The sequence below is a fragment of the Eupeodes corollae genome, chromosome 1 (genome assembly GCF_945859685.1).
Source record: "Eupeodes corollae chromosome 1, idEupCoro1.1, whole genome shotgun sequence".
In the NCBI taxonomy this organism is placed as follows: Eukaryota; Metazoa; Arthropoda; class Insecta; order Diptera; family Syrphidae; genus Eupeodes; species Eupeodes corollae.
The window spans coordinates 160148345-160169657 of record NC_079147.1 but is presented as its reverse complement, the minus strand read 5'-3'; the positions used below and the strand labels follow the sequence as shown (position 1 = coordinate 160169657).

The following is a 21313-nucleotide window of genomic DNA, read 5'->3' as shown; positions in this document are numbered from 1 at the left end:
TAGACCAGTCATTAAAAAGACTTCTTACCAGCAAAACATTTAAACTGCATCTTCCTTTGCGGTTATAAAATAAATGTTTTCAGGTGGAATTATATTCGCATGAGTACCATCGACGCATCCAACAACGCCCGACAGCTTGTATTTAGAAAAACAAAATTGGCTTGTTTGTCATTGCTCATCCAGTGTTGGCCAAGTAATCCAGCGTGGACAAAGTTCTCCTTCAAATATATCCAGAACTTGAGAAAGTACGGCACTCATAGAGGATTGTCCTAGCCCAACGTGGTAATCATTACCGACACCTTTTTGGTATCCATATCCACCCTCTGAAAAAAAAACCGCAAACAAGCGGCAAGTTTAACAAAGGGTGGTATTCCAAAGGATTGTACATTAAAGGTCAATGCTGCTGCCTTATTAACTCTATACACCTGTTGAAATCTGAAGATTATTTATAATTCGAGTGTTCTGAAATGTGCTGCAGAGAAGCTTAAAAGCCAAACATCAACAACTCACCCTAGTCTATTATATATTTCATTTAAATTTTTTTGTTTAATTGTATTCACTAATTTCTTGTAACGGCCAATGCAGATTTTTGCTCTCATTTCTTTTGCCAATGTACAATGCATATACTTACAATTTGGATACATACTGAACTTGATAGCTCATTCACTCTGTCTTTTTGCTGTCTAACCATCATCGCGGTAACACCAAAAATTGTTTAGCTCCGCAAATTATTACAATCATTTTGGCATAATATATCTAAATTTACTATTTTGGACTTTGCATTATTGAAATTTAATAAATTAGAATCAATTAAATAAGAAAAATTTGTTGCCATTTATTATTTCGATTCATTTTATGGTCCTTCGAGCCGGATCTCTTAAACAATTTTTCGTTTTTTCTTTTACATTTGTGATACGTGATCGTGGTAAGACTTTTAATTGAGCTACAATTAAATTAATCATTATAAAAGCTGCACTTAATCGTTGCATATGGCAATTGATGGTGATATGAAGGAATGATTTGATTAATACACGATGGAATCTTAAAATGTATGAAGAAATTAAACACGTGACAAAATATTAACATTTCTTGCCATTTCTTTATTCTAAATTAATTAAATAACAAATATGAATGCGATCAAAGTTAAACGTGGTTACGCTAAAGGTACCCTGACACGTGCAGCACAGTATGCAGAGTCGCTGCCAGTTGACATTACTCTTGCTGAACTTGAGATTCGGTTAGAAAGGCTTCACCAAGCTTGGTTAGATTTCTTGTCTCTAAATCATGAATTATGTGAGTTTTGCGATGATGCAAACTTTGTTGACCCGGGTCTTGAATTTGAAGAATACGAAGAAAAATATTTAAAAACACATTCAATTTTTACAAATCAAATTCGTCAATTTAATTCTCAAAATAACAGTGCTGATGATTCAATAATAGAAAAATTAGCAGATCAACAGACTTCTTTTTTAAAAACTTTAAACTCCGCGACACAAAAATCATCGGTTAAGCTGCCTACAGCTAATATTCCTATTTTTGATGGAAAGTATGAAGACTGGCCTGAGTTTAAAGATCTTTTTTTGAGTTCTGTTGACCGGAACACTAACTTGAGCGGTGCTCAAAAGTTTCAATACCTTAAGTCGTTTCTGCGCGGTGGTGCTTCGGGTTTACTTAAACACATGCGGTGTTCGGAAGAAAATTATGTTGAGGCATGGGATAGGCTAGAAGCAAGATACGAAAAAAGGAATCTTATTGTTCAGGCCTTTGTTGAATCTTTTCTTTCGTTACCTTCGTCTAATTCTGAAAACATTCAGGTACTCCGTAAGATAACAGATGGTGCAGATGAAATCATCCGAGGGTTAAATGCATTAGAATCTAATAATCGCGATCCGTGGCTAATATATTTGCTATTGCAAAAGGTCGATCCAGACACACGACAGGCGTGGGCTGATAACTTGGGAGCACAAAAAGACGCTACAATAGATCAGTTTTTGACCTTCTAACAGACTAGGTGTAGTAATTTAGAGGCGTGTACTTCACTAACCACAACAAGAAAGAAAACCATTACACCAGTTCGGTCACATTTAGTGGAATCAACACAAAACTGCCCTAAATGTCATGGTGGTCACATCTTACCTCAATGTACGGATTTCATTAGTCTCGATGTCGTTTCTCGTCGTGAGTTTGTCAAAAAACATTCAATTTGTTTTAACTGTCTCCGTCAAGGTCATGGTTCGTATAAATGTCGGTCAAACTTTCGGTGTAAAACATGCAAGGCGCGTCATCACTCACTGGTTCATCCTACACACAATCCAGCAACTGAACATTCTTCTTCTAATGACCTTCAACGTAATAATACAACATCTCTTCCAAATCCTCCGATTGTTTCCAATCATTCGCTTGAATCTTCTCGTCCGTCTCATACAATTCTTCCCACAGCAATTGTTAAGATTCAAGATAGCCAGGGATTTTTTCAAACCATACGCCTTTTGCTCGATACAGGTTCTCAGGTTTCGTTTATAACCGAACATGCTGTTCAACGCCTGGGCCTTAAACGCAAACGATCTCGAATTCCAATATCTGGAATTGCATCAACTTCAGCTGGTGTAACTAATGGTTTAGTTACCGCCAATCTTCACTCTCGATTTAACTCTAGTTTCGTTGAAGTTGATTGTTTCATAATCTCAAAACTTACTTCTGTATTATACTTTCGTGTTCCATAGTTAACATTGATTCAAGTCGTCTATCATTCGATCTAGCAGATCCAACTTTCAAAGAGCCTGGTGAAATTGATATTTTGATTGGTGCAGATAAGGTGTTCAGCATCATAACTGGCCCTGCAACCCCAGCAGAGCATCAAGTACCGGAAAGGATTCCTACTATTTTTGGTTGGGTTGTAGTTGGTCAATTTAATCAGAATACTTCTGGACTTGTAACATTCTCTACTCAGTTAGATTTCAGCCAAGACTTTGACATCGAGAGATTTTGGAGATTAGAAGAAGTTTCTAATGTACCTGTTCTTTCTTTAGAAGAACAACAAGCTGAAGATAGTTTTGTGAATACTCACATTCGTCATTCTGATGGGAAATTTATGGTGGAATTGCCTTTCAAGCCCAATCAAAGGACTTTTTTTGGAAACTCTTTTTCAATTGCTTTCAATCGTCTGCAGTCAATTGAAAGAAAATTCGCATCGAATCCTGATTTAAAAAGTCAATATTCAAAGTTTATGAACGAATACTTGGAATTAGGACACATGAAATAGGTGCCACCGAATGAGATTGCAGTTGTTAACAACAGGTGTTACTACTTACCCCATCATGCTGTATTTAAGAGCGATAGTAGCACAATTAAAATAAGGGTGGTTTTTGACGGTTCAGCCAAAAGTTACAGTAGTATGTCGTTAAACGAATGTCTTCTCGTAGGTCCTACAATTCAGCGTGATATATTTTCGATATGTCTAAGATTTCGACGACACAAATACACAATATCGGGAGATATAGAGAAAATGTATCGTCAGATATGGGTAAGCATTCTGATTTTCAAAGGATATTATGGCGGGAATCACCTGAAGGTCCAGTCAAACATTATCGCCTTCTTACAGTCACTTATGGCACGACTTCAGCACCTTTTTTAGCAGTTCGCTCCCTCCAACAGGTAGCACTTAAATCCGCTCTTTCACATCCTGTTGCTTCGTCGATTATCCTCAACGATTTTTACGTAGATGACGTAATGACCGGGGCAGATTCTATCGATGAGGTGATCAAGCTGCAAGCTGATCTAGTCGAATTATTAGAATCTGCTGGCTTCCATCTCAGAAAATGGACAACCAACTGCTGGCCTTTGCTTTTGTCAATACCAGAGGAACAAAGAGAGCTGTCTCCAGTGGATTTTGAGGAATCGAGTTCAGTTAAATTATTAGGATTGCAATGGTGTCCATCGAGAGACTGTTTTTCCTATAAGGTTCGCTTGGAAACTGTCACTAAACGTCGAATACTTTCGGAAGCATCTAGAATTTTTGACCCAATCGGATTTTTGGCCCCAGTTGTTGTTGGTGTGAAAATAATAATGCAGAACCTCTGGAAAGAAAAGTTATCTTGGGACGAAGTAGTTCCAGAGCATCTGGTCGATCGTTGGACATTAATTCATCAAGATCTTCATCAACTTGAAAATTTAAGTATCCCTAGAGTAATGTGGTCGGACAAAAACAATTATGAACTACATGGCTTCTGCGATGCTTCTTTAGACGCCTATGCAGCCGTCGTTTATTGCAGAAGTGTTAATCCAGATGAAAGTGTATCGGTTTCTTTGGTAGCAGCTAAAACTAAAGTAGCACCCATCAAAATATTTTCGCTTCCCAGACTTGAACTCTGTGGAGCTCTTCTTTTAACCCGTCTAATAAATAAAATTCAGATTTCTTTACAGGAGAAAGAATCTAAAATCTTTGCTTGGACGGATTCATCTATAGTTCTCCATTGGTTGTCAGCAGTACCAAAAAGATGGTCGGTATTCATTGGCAATCGAACCTCGGAGGTTTTGTCTTCATTACCTCGTAAGATGTGGAATCACGTACGCTCGGCCAGCAACCCGGCAGATATTGCTTCTCGTGGTATTTCACCATCGCATTTGTGTTCAAATGAGATGTGGTGGAAGGAACCTCATTGGTTAAACTTGGACAGACATTTTTGGCCTAAATCACCTCCCGTTCCGGAAGAATTTTCAAAAGAAGAGCTAGAAGAGAGAAAATTACCTGGAGGCAAGACAAAGGTATTTGTATGTTATTTAGAAACAGACAATATTATGGATCCAGTTATTGTAGATACATTGATTAAAAATGTATCTAACTGGAATAAAATTATTCGTGTAGTTGCATATGTGCGCCGGTTTTTACGTAACTATGTACGAGACAAAAAATATCGAACTGTTGGACCTTTGTCTACAAAAGAACTTTTACATGCTAAAATTGTTATTATAAAAAAGGCGCAGTATTCGTTGTTTTCGTTCAAAATCGGTCTTTTCAAGAGAAATAAGCCTTTATCAAAGAGAAATAAACTTGTGTCGTTAAGCCCTTTTCTCGATGCTTTTGGAGTGCTTCGCGTTGGAGGTCGTATTCAAGAGTCAACTTTAAGCTATGACCAAAAACACCCTGTAATTTTGTGCAAAGCTCATCCCATTTCAACTCTTATAGTAACTTATAAACATAACCAATATTTGCATTCGGGAGTAACATTAACCTTTTCTTTAGTAAAAGCGAACTTTTATATTCTTGGGTGTAGAAATCTGATCCGTAAAATTGTACACAAATGTATCGTTTGTTTCCGTCAACGCGTTACAACTTCGCAGCAACTAATGGGCAATCTCCCATTTGATCGCGTTATTTATTCACGACCATTTAGTAAAGTTGGATGTGACTACGCCGGTCCGATTACGTTGCGTTCATCTCGATTACGAAATGCTAAATTGGTTAAATCGTACATAGCATTATTCGTTTGTTTTGTTACGAAGGGAATCCATCTCGAACTAGTAGGAGACCTCTCGACAAATGCCTTTTTGTTAGCCTTAGACCGATTTGTTGCGCGTCGCGGTAAACCCAGCGAAATTTGGAGCGATAATGGTACGAACTTCCACGGCGCAAAACGAACTCTGGATGAAATGTACAATCAACTTCGAAGTCAACACCATAACACCATTGTAGCTAATCACCTGTCAAAGGATGGCATAAGCTGGAAATTTATACCTCCTGCAGCCCCACATTTTGGAGGCTTATGGGAGGCAGGTGTAAAATCTGTCAAGACCCACATCAAACGTGTTATTGGTGAGATGTACACGTTACTAGCAAAAATCGAAGCTCTTCTGAATTCGCGTCCCATGTGGCATGTATCAGATAGTGAACCAACTGCATTGAGTCCATCACATTTTATGATTGGGGAACAATATGTTGCAGTTCCTCAATCATATATTTCAAATAATTGTATTAAAACTAATAGGTTTGCTTTACAGACTTTACTCCAAGGCTTCTGGAAGCGATGGCATCAGGAATATCTGACATCCCTTCAACATAGACCAAAGTAGCAAAAACTTAAATTGAATCTTCAAGTTAACGATATCGTTCTTCTCAAAGAGCCATACCTGCCACCCTCCAAATGGATTATTGGTCGTATCTCACAAATACATCCTGGAAATGATGGTGAAGTCAGAGTCGTCACTGTTCACACGAATTTTGGCAACTACACTCGTCCAATATCTAAGATAGCTCCACTTCCTATCACTGAAAGACCGGAGTCTTCCAGGGGGGGCTGAATGTTCTGAAATGTGCTGCAGAGAAGCTTAAAAGCCCAACATCAACAACTCACCCTAGTCTATTATATATTTCATTTAAAATTTTTTGTTTAATTGTATTCACTAATTTCTTGTAACGGCCAATGCAGATTTTTGCTCTCATTTCTTTTGCCAATGTACAATGCATATACTTACAATTTGGATACATACTGAACTTGATAGCTCATTCACTCTGTCTTTTTGCTGTCTAACCATCATCGCGGTAACACCAAAAATTGTTTAGCTCCGCAAATTATTACAATCATTTTGGCATAATATATCTAAATTTACTATTTTGGACTTTGCATTATTGAAATTTAATAAATTAGAATCAATTAAATAAGAAAAATTTGTTGCCATTTATTATTTCGATTCATCGAGATTAAATAAAGCTGAAAATGTAGTTCCATTCTTACAATGGTTCAGGTAACTCCAACGGATTGGAGTGATCTCTTAACTGCCTCCGAACAGTTCGACGCAGTTTTGCCTCTTCTTCTTTTTCTTCCTCAAGCAAAAGGATATGCATGGCTATGCTCTAAATTTTTATATTTTTAAAATTACTATTAAGAATTCACACTTTTTTGCTTTTTTGCAATACAAAAACCAATATTCGATTGTTTTAATCTTTGTAAACAACGACGGTCAAAGCAAACATTCAGATGGTAGGTTTGTTCATTTTCCGAATACGAAAAGGCACCCTACTTAAGAACGGAGGGGATATTTTTTTTGTTTTGAAGAATTCGATTGGTGAGGGATTAAAATTTGTACCATGGCTCTCAGTGGCCACAATTTTAACAAAAAATTGCAACACCTCAATCGTTTTATATTTTTTTATATTCAAGAAAAAACTAAGGTTCAGATTTCATTCTCTGTTTCCATAACAGAAATGGGAAATCTATTAAAATCTCAGTTTTTTGAACATAATTATTTTTCGAACTGTCAGTTTTAAATTCGAAGTGATAGCTTTTAAAAATCCGGGGAAACAAATATATTTCGGGTGAAAAGCTTTTCGGGCGAAACTCCTGATAGGGCTGATTGATTTCAAAACTCTTCTTCTATATCAACTGTTAACCGTTGTGCTCAAACAAAATTACATTCGTTTGATAGTTATTACCATAGGCACACCATATGCCATAACTCAGGCAACAAAGTTTAATGACGGATTTGTATAAAAATTAAATTAAAATACGTGGCGCAACAGTTCGTAAAAATCTAGGTCCTAGTGACTTACAATTCTTAACCATTCCTGTGTGCGAGTAATGTTGTCAGAGATGGAGGGGACCTACTGTTTATATGCCAAATCCGAACAACTAATTTGAGAAAGCACTTTTCATGACAAGAATTACTCTTGGAAGATTTGTCAATTCCTCACAAGAGGCAGTACCCCTGGAAAAAGTTAGGTATCACAGGTAGGGATCGAACCTAAGACCTCTGGCATGACAGTCCAACGCACTATTGTCTGAATCACAAACACGCTTCAGCTTCGGCATCACCTGACATTTACGAGTTCAGCTATAGGAATTCAATGCATGCTATCACAATGGAGCTTCAACCTCACGTTTCGTTTGACAATCGTAAGGAAAAGAATGTAATGTGACTCCAAACGGAAGCTCTAGTTCAATTATCTGAACATTTGCTTTGTCTGACAGCTCAACAGCTGTAAAAAAATGTCAACAAACAAAATATTTGCTCTTTGGAGGGTTGAAATAATAGAAATGTCATTCAAAGCAACCTCGAAACAGGCCCACCGTAACGTAGACGAAGCCGAAGCTGAAGCGTGTTTGTGATTCAGCCATGAACAAGATGAAGAAGAAATCTGTGAATGGCTTGGATTTCATAGGTTTGAAAAATGAAAAATGTGTCAATTGTTTCGAAGGTAAGCACTCAAGAAAGTCTTTTACTTCATCAGAATGGAAAACAAACAAAGTTCCAGAGCAGCTGTCAGCAACAAGCGGACCGCGGTCCGGAAACGGAAAGGTCAAACGGTGGATCGCGGAACCACAAAAGTTCAAACTTATACATACTATACCGACTCAATTTAATAACATATGTATATGTGTTTAAATTTAAACAACTTTAAATATGGCGACTTAACACGTATTCACAGACAAATAATTAAATTGACATACAAACTGTAAACAATCCTTTTTTTATAAGTAAAATTCTCTCTGCGGTCAAATTGTTTGTCAGTCTTATTCTGAGATCTAATTACGGAGCTTTCGTTCGATATTGATTGTTTTATAATTTTTCGTGTTTAAAAACGTTTCGTACCAATAGTATGGATCCTAAAAAGCGAAAATTGGCAGTGAAAATAGGAAGTTTCTGACCGAGTGGGCTGAACAATATTATTTTACGCTACCTGATAAGCCTCGAGCGATTCCAGTATGCCTCATGTGCAATTAAACTATTGCTATTGTTAAAAGTGCCAATTTAAAGCGAGATTACGAAACAACTTATGAGCAATTACACAAAAACAAAGTTTCTCTGTGAAACTCCCCCCCCCCCCCCATAGTAAAAAATGCTTGTTTTTAACTGTGCTTAAAAATCCGTCATAATATCTTCTCACCTGAGTTATCGTACTCTTGCCTATATTTCTTAAATTTCATTTAGATACACCAAATGAACAAGAAATAATTTTGGCCAAATTTTGTATTTTATTCGGTAGTGCCAAAAATTGAGCAGTTTACCCTAAAGTATTCTAAATTCTAATGGATAACGGTCGATAGAAAAATGGAGTACAAACACCGTTGTCAAAATCTTTTTATAAATTTACTTTTTGAATTAATTAAATAATAAGATTAACTATCATTTTAAACAAAGCGAGAAAAAAAAACATTTGAAAAAATGTTGGTAAACATAAGCGGTGTGTATTTTTCAGTAATGAGATAAGAGTAGCTTGATATACAACATAAACGTTAGCTGTCTTATCTCGATTATGATTTTAATATAAATACACCAATTATGTTAAAAATTTATTCACAGTGCATTATAAACCATAAGGTATGTCATATAGAAACAATTTAATATAAAAGTGTAATTTTATTTAAAACCAGTGAATTAGTTTAAGGTATTATTTTTTGTGTTGATTCGGATTGAAATTCAAATCACTTTTTTAAAAAAGGGCAGTTTTAAGTTTTAAAGTTTTGAAAAATTATTTTTTGGAATAGAGAATACTTTCATGTAAAATTGAATCGTAATTTCTTGTGTCAGATTTGGTTTTAAATTTGTCAGCATTGTTATTGCATTTTACGGATTCTTTTAGTAAACCGCAATTGAAAGAAATTGTTTTTCTTCATATTTGTATTTATTAACACGATTCAAATGTTAGTTTATGGACATTTAATTCCTCTGAAAAACTTGTGTGTTACATTTTGATATGAAACTTAAAGACATTGTGCATAATTTGCTAAATACTTAGCAATTTCATAAGGGGGTCGAAAACCTTTCTTTTAGTTTTGCTAAATAAAAAATTGGTAATTGCTTTGTATTAAAAAACGATCATTCAAATATGTTTAAAAAGTGACAGTACGTGAAAATAAACAAAGCAAATACGCTTAACCTTCCTGTACACGCGCATTTTGCCATCGCAGACGGTCTCTCAGACCGAGATTTTATCTCGTCTCTACTTTCACGAATATGTACTTTCCAAGTAGTTTTGGGGTTTATTTTAGGGAAAGTAATAAAGTTTAGTAAAACAAATAGAAAAACATAAGAACGTTATAATTTATTTGGTAGCAATTTAATTTCAAACAAGCCTCTCAAAAAATTTAGTTTTTGTTACGACTTTAGCTTAAAAAATAAAAATAAATATATTTTTTCAATAAAAACAAACTAAAACTTAATAATTCATTAAAAAAAATTAATCCTAAAAAAGTATATAAAAAAGATTCAGCCTTTATAGTTTTGTAAGGCGTAGCAATCCGAACATACCATAAATGCATGCTCGAGACAAAACTATTTCTTGCATTATATGGAGTTGTATTTTGTTTTTGAAGAGCAAAATGAACAGCGTCCGGTTTCATTATTTCCAAATGATCCTGGTTCAGTTTGATCAAGTTTGCACACTTCTAAAATCCTCAGTCCCAATGTTCGGTGCAGACTCAAAATTATAGTGACCAGATATTTTTTAAGACAATGCTGGATACAATTTTTTTAATTGATGAAAGTATTTTCTTTTCTTTTGAAGTACTACAATAAATACATAATACAAAATACATCAACATGTACCACATATTTGATAGGTCATCGGTCTTTAAGATACAAAAAATCACAAAACTTAAACAAATTTCTTCTTTATAAAATAAAATAAAATCATAAACATAAATATACTTAACATTCTTTAAAAAATACCACCATTATTCTTAATAGAATCATACAAAAAACTACAGTCATTTTCGTAAAATAATTTAAACAAAACAATAGACTTAACTGTTTCAACTTTAATTCGGGTTTTTTTCTTGCGTCCACAAATGATTTATTATCGAAAATATTCGTTCGGTGGAAACATTTGTTCCAGGAAGACTCAAAATATATTCGATAACGATTAACAGATTTTTGTGAGGTACATTACTTACGCCGAAATATTTAAACATCTCCACCCACCTTAAATCAATAATTGTACTAACATATTTATTTAAATAAGAAATTTCGTCAAACAAGTCGTTCTCACCAATTGAATCGTTTGCATTTTGTAGTATGGTATGAACGACAGTCCTTTTTGAACTTCCTGCCACTCAATTGATTTTTGGAGACACACCCATTGAAAATATTCGGCGTACTTAAAATTTAGAAGTCCACTTCTCGAGGTATTGCAAGAAGTTTTTGTAAAAGTTTTTAATATGAGAAGTGAATCACGTCCGTTAATGGCAACACATTCTTCCAAATTATTTAAATTTTGTATCATTGTGATTGAAATGAACCTTTCCTCCATTCTTTCTTTCAATTTAAAGCCTAGTACATACTTCCTCGTGAAGTGAACGTTCGCCAGTGGAGAAAGTGAACTTTTGACATAGCTCACTGGTACACACTTGTGAGTACACGTTGTGAACATGAACAAACTAAATGTCAAAGCTTCACCAACAGTTCCCGTACATTTTGCACGTGAATTGCCCGTGAACGAAAACTCTCCACTTTGTTCTCCACTCAGCTTCACCAGCAAGTTCACGGGTGAACCAAAAACTGAAATTTGTATGGGTTCACGAGATGGTTCACAAGTATGTACTAGGCTTAAACCTTAAGCTCGCAATTTGGTTTTGGATTTCCATGATGGTTTTGTTATCGCCTTTTACCTGCAAAATTGCATTATCGAACAAAGAGGACTGGTTATGCAAGGACATCAACTATAACTTTGATTTCGGGTCTTCAAAAAAATGTTTTAAAACGTTTGGAAATTTGTCAAGGGATGCAAAATATGACTTTAACGCTTCGTATATCTTTAACACTCGTTCAATGGCGGGTAAAAAAACTAGTCACTTGTTTTGCAAAAACCAAGTAGTTTACTATATCGTCGGTATCCTGCAAAAACGTCTCAAGTCCACTTTTTTGTGAAATAGAGTTAATAATGCAAAAATGTCCCAAAAGTCATAATCCATGTCGTGAAAAAAAATCCCATCTCTATTTAAAGTATTTATGTAGTTATTGTATTAAAACCATCCATTCTATGTCCAAAACATCCAAGTGCGTAGAGCAAGAAAGACCCAAGTGGACTTGGGTCCTTTTTGCACAACTCTTTTATTTCCTTTTTTTCATTTTCTCTGCAAAAAAAGCCCAAGTACTGAAATTCAAATAAAAAACTATTTCATGGCCTACTTGAATTTTTTTATTAGGGGATTTCCCAAATAGTTTTGCTTTGAATTTACGTTAAGAAAAATGATCATTATTGAAAGTTGTTCATGTGAGTAGGTTGAGCTTTTTTACTCTATTTTAAGAAAAATGAATTTCTCAAGCCGAAGTGCTGTTCTTCTACAGCTTGCGTTAAAAAAAGATTATTATTTTGTTTCAAAATAGCTAGAACGTTGTTTAACTTAATGATTAATTACTTTCAGAACATTCCAATAAAAATTTTAATATTATAAGTTTTAACAAACCCAGTACTTCAAGAGCTTCAAAAACAAAATCTACGGTATCAAATGGTACTTCCTGACTTTTGAAAATCATTTCATGATGTATGTAAGGCTTAAATTCGATTTTGAATTTTATGTTTAGATATTCAAGAACCCATTCCTGGATGTGTAAAGAAAACAGCGAAAAAGAATGGGATGAATCAAGCCTTGACCAAGATTTTTCAGGCGACGATGATGACCTTGATTATATTCCTGACAACAACAACGAATCAAGCGATAATGATGGTGAAGGAGATGTCGTGGTTTTGGAGGCGCCTCAAGAATCTACTGCAGAAACACCAATCGCTGAAAAGAAAAATAGAAGGTGGAGAAAATCGTGTCCAGAACTATGGAAACGAAATTTAAAGCATGCTGATTTAATACGAGGTAAGAATCCCAAGCAATCAAAGTGTGAAAAATGTCGTTTTAAATGCAAGGACAAATTTACGGAAGAACAGCGACTAAAAATGTGCAAAGACTTTTGGAAGTTACCATATCAACGCCAAAAAGATTTCATTTTAAATGCGGTAGTCGATTTGCAGATACAAAGGCCCCGAGTAAGATCTTCAATTAAAAAAGTTAACCGTAGTGTAGCTAGATCGTACTTTTTGAAAAATGAAAACTCCAATGTACGGGTTTGTCGCGACTTTTTTTGTGGGACCCTAAGTATTTCGAGTAGCACAATTAAAACGGCGTTTAAATATAAAGGGCCAACCGGAGTTTTTTGTAAAGAAGACGAAAGGGGCCGATCAAAACCCGCCAATAAAATATCGGATGAAAATTTAACACGCATTAAGGACCACATCGAAAGCTTTCCAACTGTAGAGTCTCACTACTGCCGCAAAAGTTCTAATCGGATGTATTTAGATGCAAATCTGAGTATATCAAAAATGTATGCATTATTCTTAGAAAAATACAAGAGTGACACGTCAACAAAGATACCTTCATCGACTACCTACAGGAAAGTTTTCGGTGAGTGCTACAATTTGTCGTTCTTTCGTCCAAAGAAAGATCAATGCCAAGCATGTGAAAAAGGCAAAGATAGCCAAAATGCTGATTACATTGCCCATTTAAAAAGAAAAAAAGAATGTTCAGAAGCAAAATCCTTGGACAAAGAAAGGGCCATCAAGGAGCCTAATTTCATGGCATGCACATTCGACTTGCAATCGGTGTTGCAAATTCCTTAAAGCGATGTAAGTCCAATGTATTACAGCCGAAAACTATGTGCATATAACTTAACTATTTACAACGCCGCTCCACCTAACGATGCTTTTTGCTATTTTTGGACAGAAACTGATGGCAAAAGAGGAAGCAATGAAATTGGTTCGTGCTTGTATAAGTATTTGCATCAACTATCACCAAAAATAAAAGAAGTGTCTTTTTTTTCTGATACGTGCAGTGGCCAAAATAGAAATAAAAATATTTCAATATTATTTCTCTATTTGGTTCAAACTTTAAATTTAGATATAATTGAACACAAATTTCTAGAAAGTGGACACAGCTACATGGAAGTTGATAGCATGCACAGCGCAATCGAGAGGCAAAAAAAGAATTTTCCAGTCTATACGATCCAGGACTGGCTGACTATATTCAGACTCGCACGTTCCAAAAGGCTTAAGAGCAAAGGAAATCAGTATAATATAACCCAAATGCGATACACTGACTTTCTGGACTTGTCACAACTGTCGGATATTATAAAAAACAAAAATTTGGACGAAAATGGAGACAAGGTTAACTGGTTAAAAGTAAAATCTTTTAGGTACCAAAAGATAAAACCTGGTGTGATGGAACACAAATATGACCACACTGAAACTTATAAAGAGATACGTGTTTTTGGTAAAGGTCGTCCAATTAATTTAAAAGAAGTTACCATCAAAAGAGTCTATAACAGCAGCCTTCCCATAAGTGTGGAAAAGAAAAAAGATTTACTTAGTCTTTGCAAGTCAGGAGCCATACCGGAAGAGTTTCACCAATGGTACAAAAACTTAAAAACAAGCAAAATCACCAGAAATAAGGCCCCAGAGCCCGATATAAATGAGGATTCGGAATCAGACCAAGATTAATACATAACAAAAAAAAACAAAAAAAAAATGTTCATAAAAAACCCATGTCCCTTTAAACCTTTTTTTTAATGCAAAAAAGACCTATGTCCAAGATTCATTTAATTTTTGTATACAAAAAAGTTGAATAAATTGAATTGAGTTAAATTTTTTGGTTTCATCTTATTTATAAATACTTTTACTATCAGATTTTAATTACAATTTTCAAATCAAAACTGCTTAGTGATTTTTCCGGCCGCCATGAACTTTAAATCTTCAATAACTCAGAAACACAAAAATGTGACTTGAGATGTTTTTGCAGGATACCGACGATATTCGATACGAAACTAACCTTGCTCAACTCTTCTTGTTGTTCTTTTCTGCAAATGGTCACAAGACATTCGTTATGATGGCCTCACATTTGGTTCGGGCACAAGCAAATTTATAATCGAAAAGCCTCTGTAAAATCCTAGACGTGCAATCCATTCACATAAAACTTTGGTTGTGGCAAATCGTGTGAAAAGCCATAACGGCTTCGGAAATGGCTATTTTTTTTTCGTTCTCACCAAGTGCAACTTTTCGAAAAAACCAAGCTTAGTCGTGTCGATGAAAGCTGCGACCTTTTTCTTGTGTTTGTCTGATTTTATGTGACGGACAATATCGTTTTTTCCACCTGAAGCAATAGAAAATTCCCTTCTGCTAATATTGCATCGTAATAAGGAACTTGTGTTTGGCATTCTCATGTACGTATATTCTTTCGCAACTCGGAAGTAAACTTACATTCTCTTTTTGTCTTTTCAAATTGCTTTGATGTTGAGCTTGTTGCATTGTATATATATTTCTTATAGTACTCCTATGGAACGAAAATTTGTATTTCATCTCCACGCCGTTTATGGCGCTGCGTGTATCAAAATGCTTGGTAGGAAATCAAGAATGAGGAGAAAATTACTAAAGAAAGAATGAGAAAAGTAAATTTGTTTAGGTTCCATAAGCATTAATATGTTCGAGGGAGATATCTAAAATACAAATTTCAAATCAAAAAGGAATAATATTTGTTTACATTTTTTTTTGCTTTCACGTGTGAATGTAGAGGAGATGTGCATATGTATTCATATGCTTATAGCTATGTATACTTTAACGTTGTAGGTATTTTGAATTTAAAAATTGTCGTTAGATTTTAAATTTTCAATTTTCAATTTTTGTGAAAAATGAAATGTTGCCATATTTGGCATATACAAATACATATGTGTGTAGCTATGTATACAATAACGTTGTAGGTATTTTGAAATTAATAATTCTCATTTCATTTTAAATTTTCAATTTTTGTTAAAAATGAAATGTTGCCATATTTGGCATATGATGCATTGAAGATTTTAAATATATTCAGTTATTTTGTTGTTGTTATTCTTGCGTATTATTTGTTATTTGTACGCATCAAGTATAAACACAATCAAAAATTAAAATTTATTCAAAACTTGGATGATTTTTGTTTTTTAACGGCTAAATAGGGTGTACTGAATTGAATTTTAAATTTTTTATATAAAAACATTCAAATAATTAAATACAATATAATATAAAACTAGGTTCAAAAATTAACCTTACAGACAATAATGCCTTAATTTGAAAGATATAAGCCTAATATATAAGATATCGTGATTTTGACAGAATGGAAGTGTTTCTTGTGTGGAGATATCATTATGATAACATTAATTGCTTCTATGGAACTCTTCTATTCATATAGTCCAGAATATTTTACTTTTTTCGGTTTTAATCTTTTAAGGTCTTTTCTTGTAAAAGATACAAACATACTTGTAAGTGCATTGTATGCCGAGTTTGCACCTTGTTTCAAGAGTTTTTTTCGGCGGGCATTTTAATTAGCATGTCTAGGAATTTAGAAACAAAAATTTCTCAAAAATTGATATCTTATCAGAACAAATAGCCCATTTGACTCTAGTATATGAGATCTTACTAAAGAATTCGTAGAAAGTTTGAGGTTTAACTGCAAGTACTGACGAAATCAAAATTATTACCGAAAAGCTAATCAAGAAAAAAGTCCTTTTGAAAACAAAAGAGTCCCTTTTGAAGTGAAGGGAGATTTTGTACCTGCTATCTTTTTGGCAAAACTGGTTTAAACAGCTGACGCACGTTTCGTGTTTTGTTTCACTATCAAACGTCTTCAGTTTGGTCTACGAGTATAATTGCACCATGAATCGTCTTACAAACGAACAACGCTTGCAATTTATTGAATTGAAATATTGAAAATTGGACTAAGCGAATGGACGCCTTGAGGCGCGGTCAAGTTCAACATCAGCATGAAATAATCTTCAAAAATTAAATTATATGGATCGTGCTTTACAATCAAATAAAAATTTCATGCATTTTTCCGAATTGTATGTATGTGTTTGTTTTTAACTTTCATATATTTTTTTAAAAATTCACCCTTTATAAATATATACATATACATATGAAACTGACAAACTAAAGGAATTACATGAAACTACATTTTTGGTATAAAAAAGATAAAATATAATTTTTTTTGATTTAAGAGTCATATCAAAAATAAAGACAATTATCAGGAACACCCTTTTGAATTGAAAAACAAATATATTAAAAAATATATTATATTCACTACCTACCTCAAAAAATACTCTTGCAGTACTTTTTTGCGTTGTTATTGTTTCTCTTATAAATATTTTTTCTATTTCTTTCCAAAGCATAACCGTAAAAACTTTCCTCTTTAAGTATAATATGCATACACACATATAATATCAAAAAGTTGTTGCTATTGTCTCCCTCGATCTCCTACTACATTTGCATATGTTCTTCTCTATTTTCTATTCTTTAATTATTGTTGAATTTTCCTTCATTCTCAACTATTGAGGGGTATAAAAAAAGGGATCAAATTCAATCATCTCCACGCCTCTCAGATGTCGCTTCGATCGTTCCTCTTCATGAGAGTACTATAGGAAATATATATACAATGCTTGTTGACACCATCCTAAATAAAAAATAAACAACATATATTTTACTTTATACAAAAATGACATTTCAATTTTTAACGCAATGTTTACATGTGCACGGTTACAAAAGTATCTATTTGTGACGAAGAGTTGAGATGTGCAGATGTGCATATGAGGAACTTTTTCATTAAATACTCTTGAATATTTTGGTTTTGCGGGACTTTGCGGGACAAATTAATCAATGCAGGACATTTTGCGGGACAACTATGTGAAATGCGGGACAGTCCCGCAAAATCCGGGACGTATGTTCACTATACTCAAAATTAATGCCCGTTTCTTAAGATGAGGCATTATTAGAGCCAGTATTTCAATAAACTTTCTGCGGCTTATTTTTGTGCCCACATTTATAATGCTATACAAAATAACCATAGGTCACCGATTAGTTCCCCTAGCGCAGTTATAGGTCTCGCACATTTTATCTATAGTGTCAACACCGCCTTTTGTAGTGTGATAATTTAAAATAATCTCTGGTTTCCCAATTTCTTCATTTATCTGTGCATCAGAGTGCATACTAGAGACAAGAACACTTCCATTTTTTTTTTGGCACAAATGGGACCAGCGTGCAGTTATTTCGGTGACCAAATAAACAAGAGTTTTCTGCACGACCTTTTATATCTGTAAATTTCTTTGCTTTTTCGAATTGGTCCTATCACAGTGAGCTTGTGATTATGCATCAGAAATTATCACAAGTCACATTTTGTCCAGATCCATCAATTATAGTGCAAAGACGCTTAACTAGTGCCTGAGACACGTTGTCAATTTTATATGGTCCTTCAGGTTGTCGTCCTACATAAACTTCGAGGTTTGAAGTATAAAATAATTTTGCAACTGTGAGTGCATACATCTTTATATCATATCTATTTGGCCTTGAAGGTTTATACTGTCGGAAGCCACAGCGGCCTCTAAATGCTTCCAATTTCTCGTCGATTGTAACGAATGCAGAGTGGCTGAAGTATTTTTTTAAATTTGACAAAATTTCTTCACATAGGTCTCCTACTGAAGCTAGTTTGTCGACTGCAGCACGTTGATTTCTGGTATCTTTGTCATCAAATCTAAAACATCTCAATAGGAGGTAAAAACGACTCCAAATTATTACCAACTACAAAATTTCCGGTGATGAACCATCAATCCGGAAAAGGTCTTTAGCATTTAGCAAACAAGTGAAGACCAAACAGGGCCTGAATTTCATCTTCGTCAGAAAGACGACAGTCTCTAGCTCGTTTAAACGTACCTATTAATTGGAATTCCTAAATATTGTCCAGTCAACCCTTTTTAATTCGTCGTGATGATTTTCCAAATCATTCAATCCCTGACTTCGATATTCCGTCACAAATGTTCATTATCTAACTTAATTTCCAACAAAAATCCCCACTAGTTGTAAGCCTTCACCTGCATTCAAAGCATTTATGCAATAGTAAGTAGTAGTAAAAATGTGATTTTATTTATCAGATTAATTGTTCATTATTTTTGTTTTAATTTCACAGTTTAAGCATTGGCTTTTGCCGTCAGTTAGAAGAAAGAGTATAATCTAAACAAGTGCAATATAAATAGAATTGTTAATATTTTCAAGTCATATTAAGTTAATTGACAAAACAAATTTGTATCAAGATTTATAAGGTTCGTTTTGTAGAGTTGATTTCAGGTGTGTTCAGAAGGCTTCGTTCAGGATTTGGTATCGGTATTTTAGCGCTGTTTAGACGTTACTTCTCAAAACGTTTCACTCATTTAAATTAAGGATTCCTTAGGTTTCATCTAAAGTTTAAAGACGTTCTTTCCCTAGTGTCCTCTTGTGATTGCAGCAAGAATAGGGCACGTTGCTAGTCGTTAATTCAGATGTAGTAACTCTCTCCTCGTCTTAGAGATAGTAGAGATTGTCTTCAACGTGTAGCGATCATCAAAATAATTGATGGCGTGGAGGTTGTGCTGCAGACCATTTTACATACTTCGAGTGTTGCTTCGTTCCGCCATCTTGGTGAACTTACAGACATTGTCTTCTTCAATCCTTGCGAGCAGTGTATCGAAGCTACACTTACAAGCATCAGTTCCACTTTCTAGCAATTCAATATTATGTGACTGCTCTAGGAGCATCCACTCTTTAAAAAACTGATTTTCGGTTAAAAAGATGACGTCCTGATCCTGGGTAGACGATGACTTGGCAGAGCCATTACTTTCAAAATGTAGTTAAAATGCATTTTAAGTGTAAAGATGTACAGCGGAGAAAGTCCAGTCTCCAGATGTAGCATGTAGTTAGGGATGTTTTCTGGAAGCCAAAATATTTTTTGATAAAGTATCTCAAAAGCTTTTCTACTTGGCTTATATTTGGCGCTCGAGGCTTCATATTTTTTGCTGAGGACCCTCTTCCAATTGCAATTGATAGCTTTTTTCGATTCTGTTAGTTTTGCATTGAAATGTTGGTTGAATGAAAGCTTTGGTGTTATAGTAACTCCAAGATACTTATACTCCTTAACCACCGCAAAGTTCCCATTTTCCCATTTTAACTTTTCATTTCTTGCGAATCTGCCTGTAAAGATCATGATTTTTGAATTATTTGCATTAACAGTGAGGCTCCAGAGACGACAATATGTTTGTAGTTTATTTATCATTATTTGCATCATTTCCGGGGCTTCAGAGAAAATGACGATATCTCTGCATACATCAACGCATTGATGTCGAAACTAGCAAAATTAATCCCACTTTTCAGAGCTGATGTCAAATCATCTAGGAAGATAGAAAACAGAAGCGGGCTTAATAGGCAGCCTTGCTTAACCCCCGATGCCGTTTGAAACCACGGCGATCCTTCGTTATCGTCCCAAATTGCCGTTTTATTGTTTCCGTGCAGGCATTTTTTGTGGATATTCCCAGGCAATGATTGAATCGAAAGCTGCAATTTCGTTCCCTTATCCAGATAAGAATACATATGCACGTTAGTGAAAAGATGTTGTCAACTGTCGAATAATTCTTCCTGAAGCCGGCTTGAAACTCCCTTAAAATATAAGTCTAGAATGACGCCAGTGAATATTTTCATTATGGTATTCAGAAATGATATGCCCGATAATTGTTTGGATCGTTTTTATCACCTTTTTTAAATATGGGAAGTATAATATTTTTGGCAAAACTTTCTGGTACTTCTCCTACATCAAATTAGTAATTATATGCATCTGTAAGTTTTTCAATAAAGTTTAACGGCGCGTTTTTGAGAAACTCATAGGGTACCGGGTACACGGTCTTCGCCTGGAGCTTTGTTGGGATTTGCACCTGTGTATTACATTCAGGACTTTTTGTACGGCGAAAACATGGTCCAAGCTTTCATTTCCCAAATGTGGCGAAGAGTGAAGCATCAACTGGTTGGGGTTTGTTGGTTTGCTCAACAAGTTTTCAAAATGTTGTGCAAGGATGTTTATATCAATTTGTATGTTATGGATGAAGGGTATACCATTGCGAGAGCGGGGTATTCTCCAGAACGAGGTGCTGCCATTTACTTTGGATAATTTGCGCATTAGCTCCAGAGAGTATAAGCTTTGTTTCTCTTTGCACGTGATTTTGAAGGTTTTATTTAACATAAAGCATTTATGTTAAAACGGTTCTTAACAGAAAAACGCAGAACGGTATAAAAGGAATTTTATATAACACTAAGTTTTTTAATATATATTGAAAAAAAATAAGAAGAATGTTGCTCTAAATTTAAGCACTAAAATTTAACTTTAAAATAAATTATTCAAAAATATGAATGAATTACATTCGATATTTTTCTTGTGTTTTACCTTAGCCTTAAAAACACCATTTTTGGTTGTGGTAGAAAAATTTAAGGTGAGATTAGAATTTAGGACATCTTAATCCT

At 34.6% G+C, this 21313-nt stretch overlaps 1 protein-coding gene across 1 annotated transcript; it reads left to right on the top strand.

Moving 5' to 3' along the window:
• Window positions 1-3453: 3453 nt before the first annotated feature.
• On the top strand, window positions 3454-6069 carry LOC129946340 (uncharacterized). The gene has a single exon (XM_056056488.1). It carries the CDS (start codon window positions 3454-3456, stop codon window positions 6067-6069), a length of 2616 nt encoding a protein of 871 aa, XP_055912463.1.
• The last annotated feature ends 15244 nt before the right edge of the window (window positions 6070-21313 follow it).

Excerpts from the sequence above, each read along its gene's own strand:
- LOC129946340 (XM_056056488.1), top strand. The coding sequence starts at position 3,454 with ATGTCTAAGATTTCGACGACACAAATACACAATATCGGGAGATATAGA.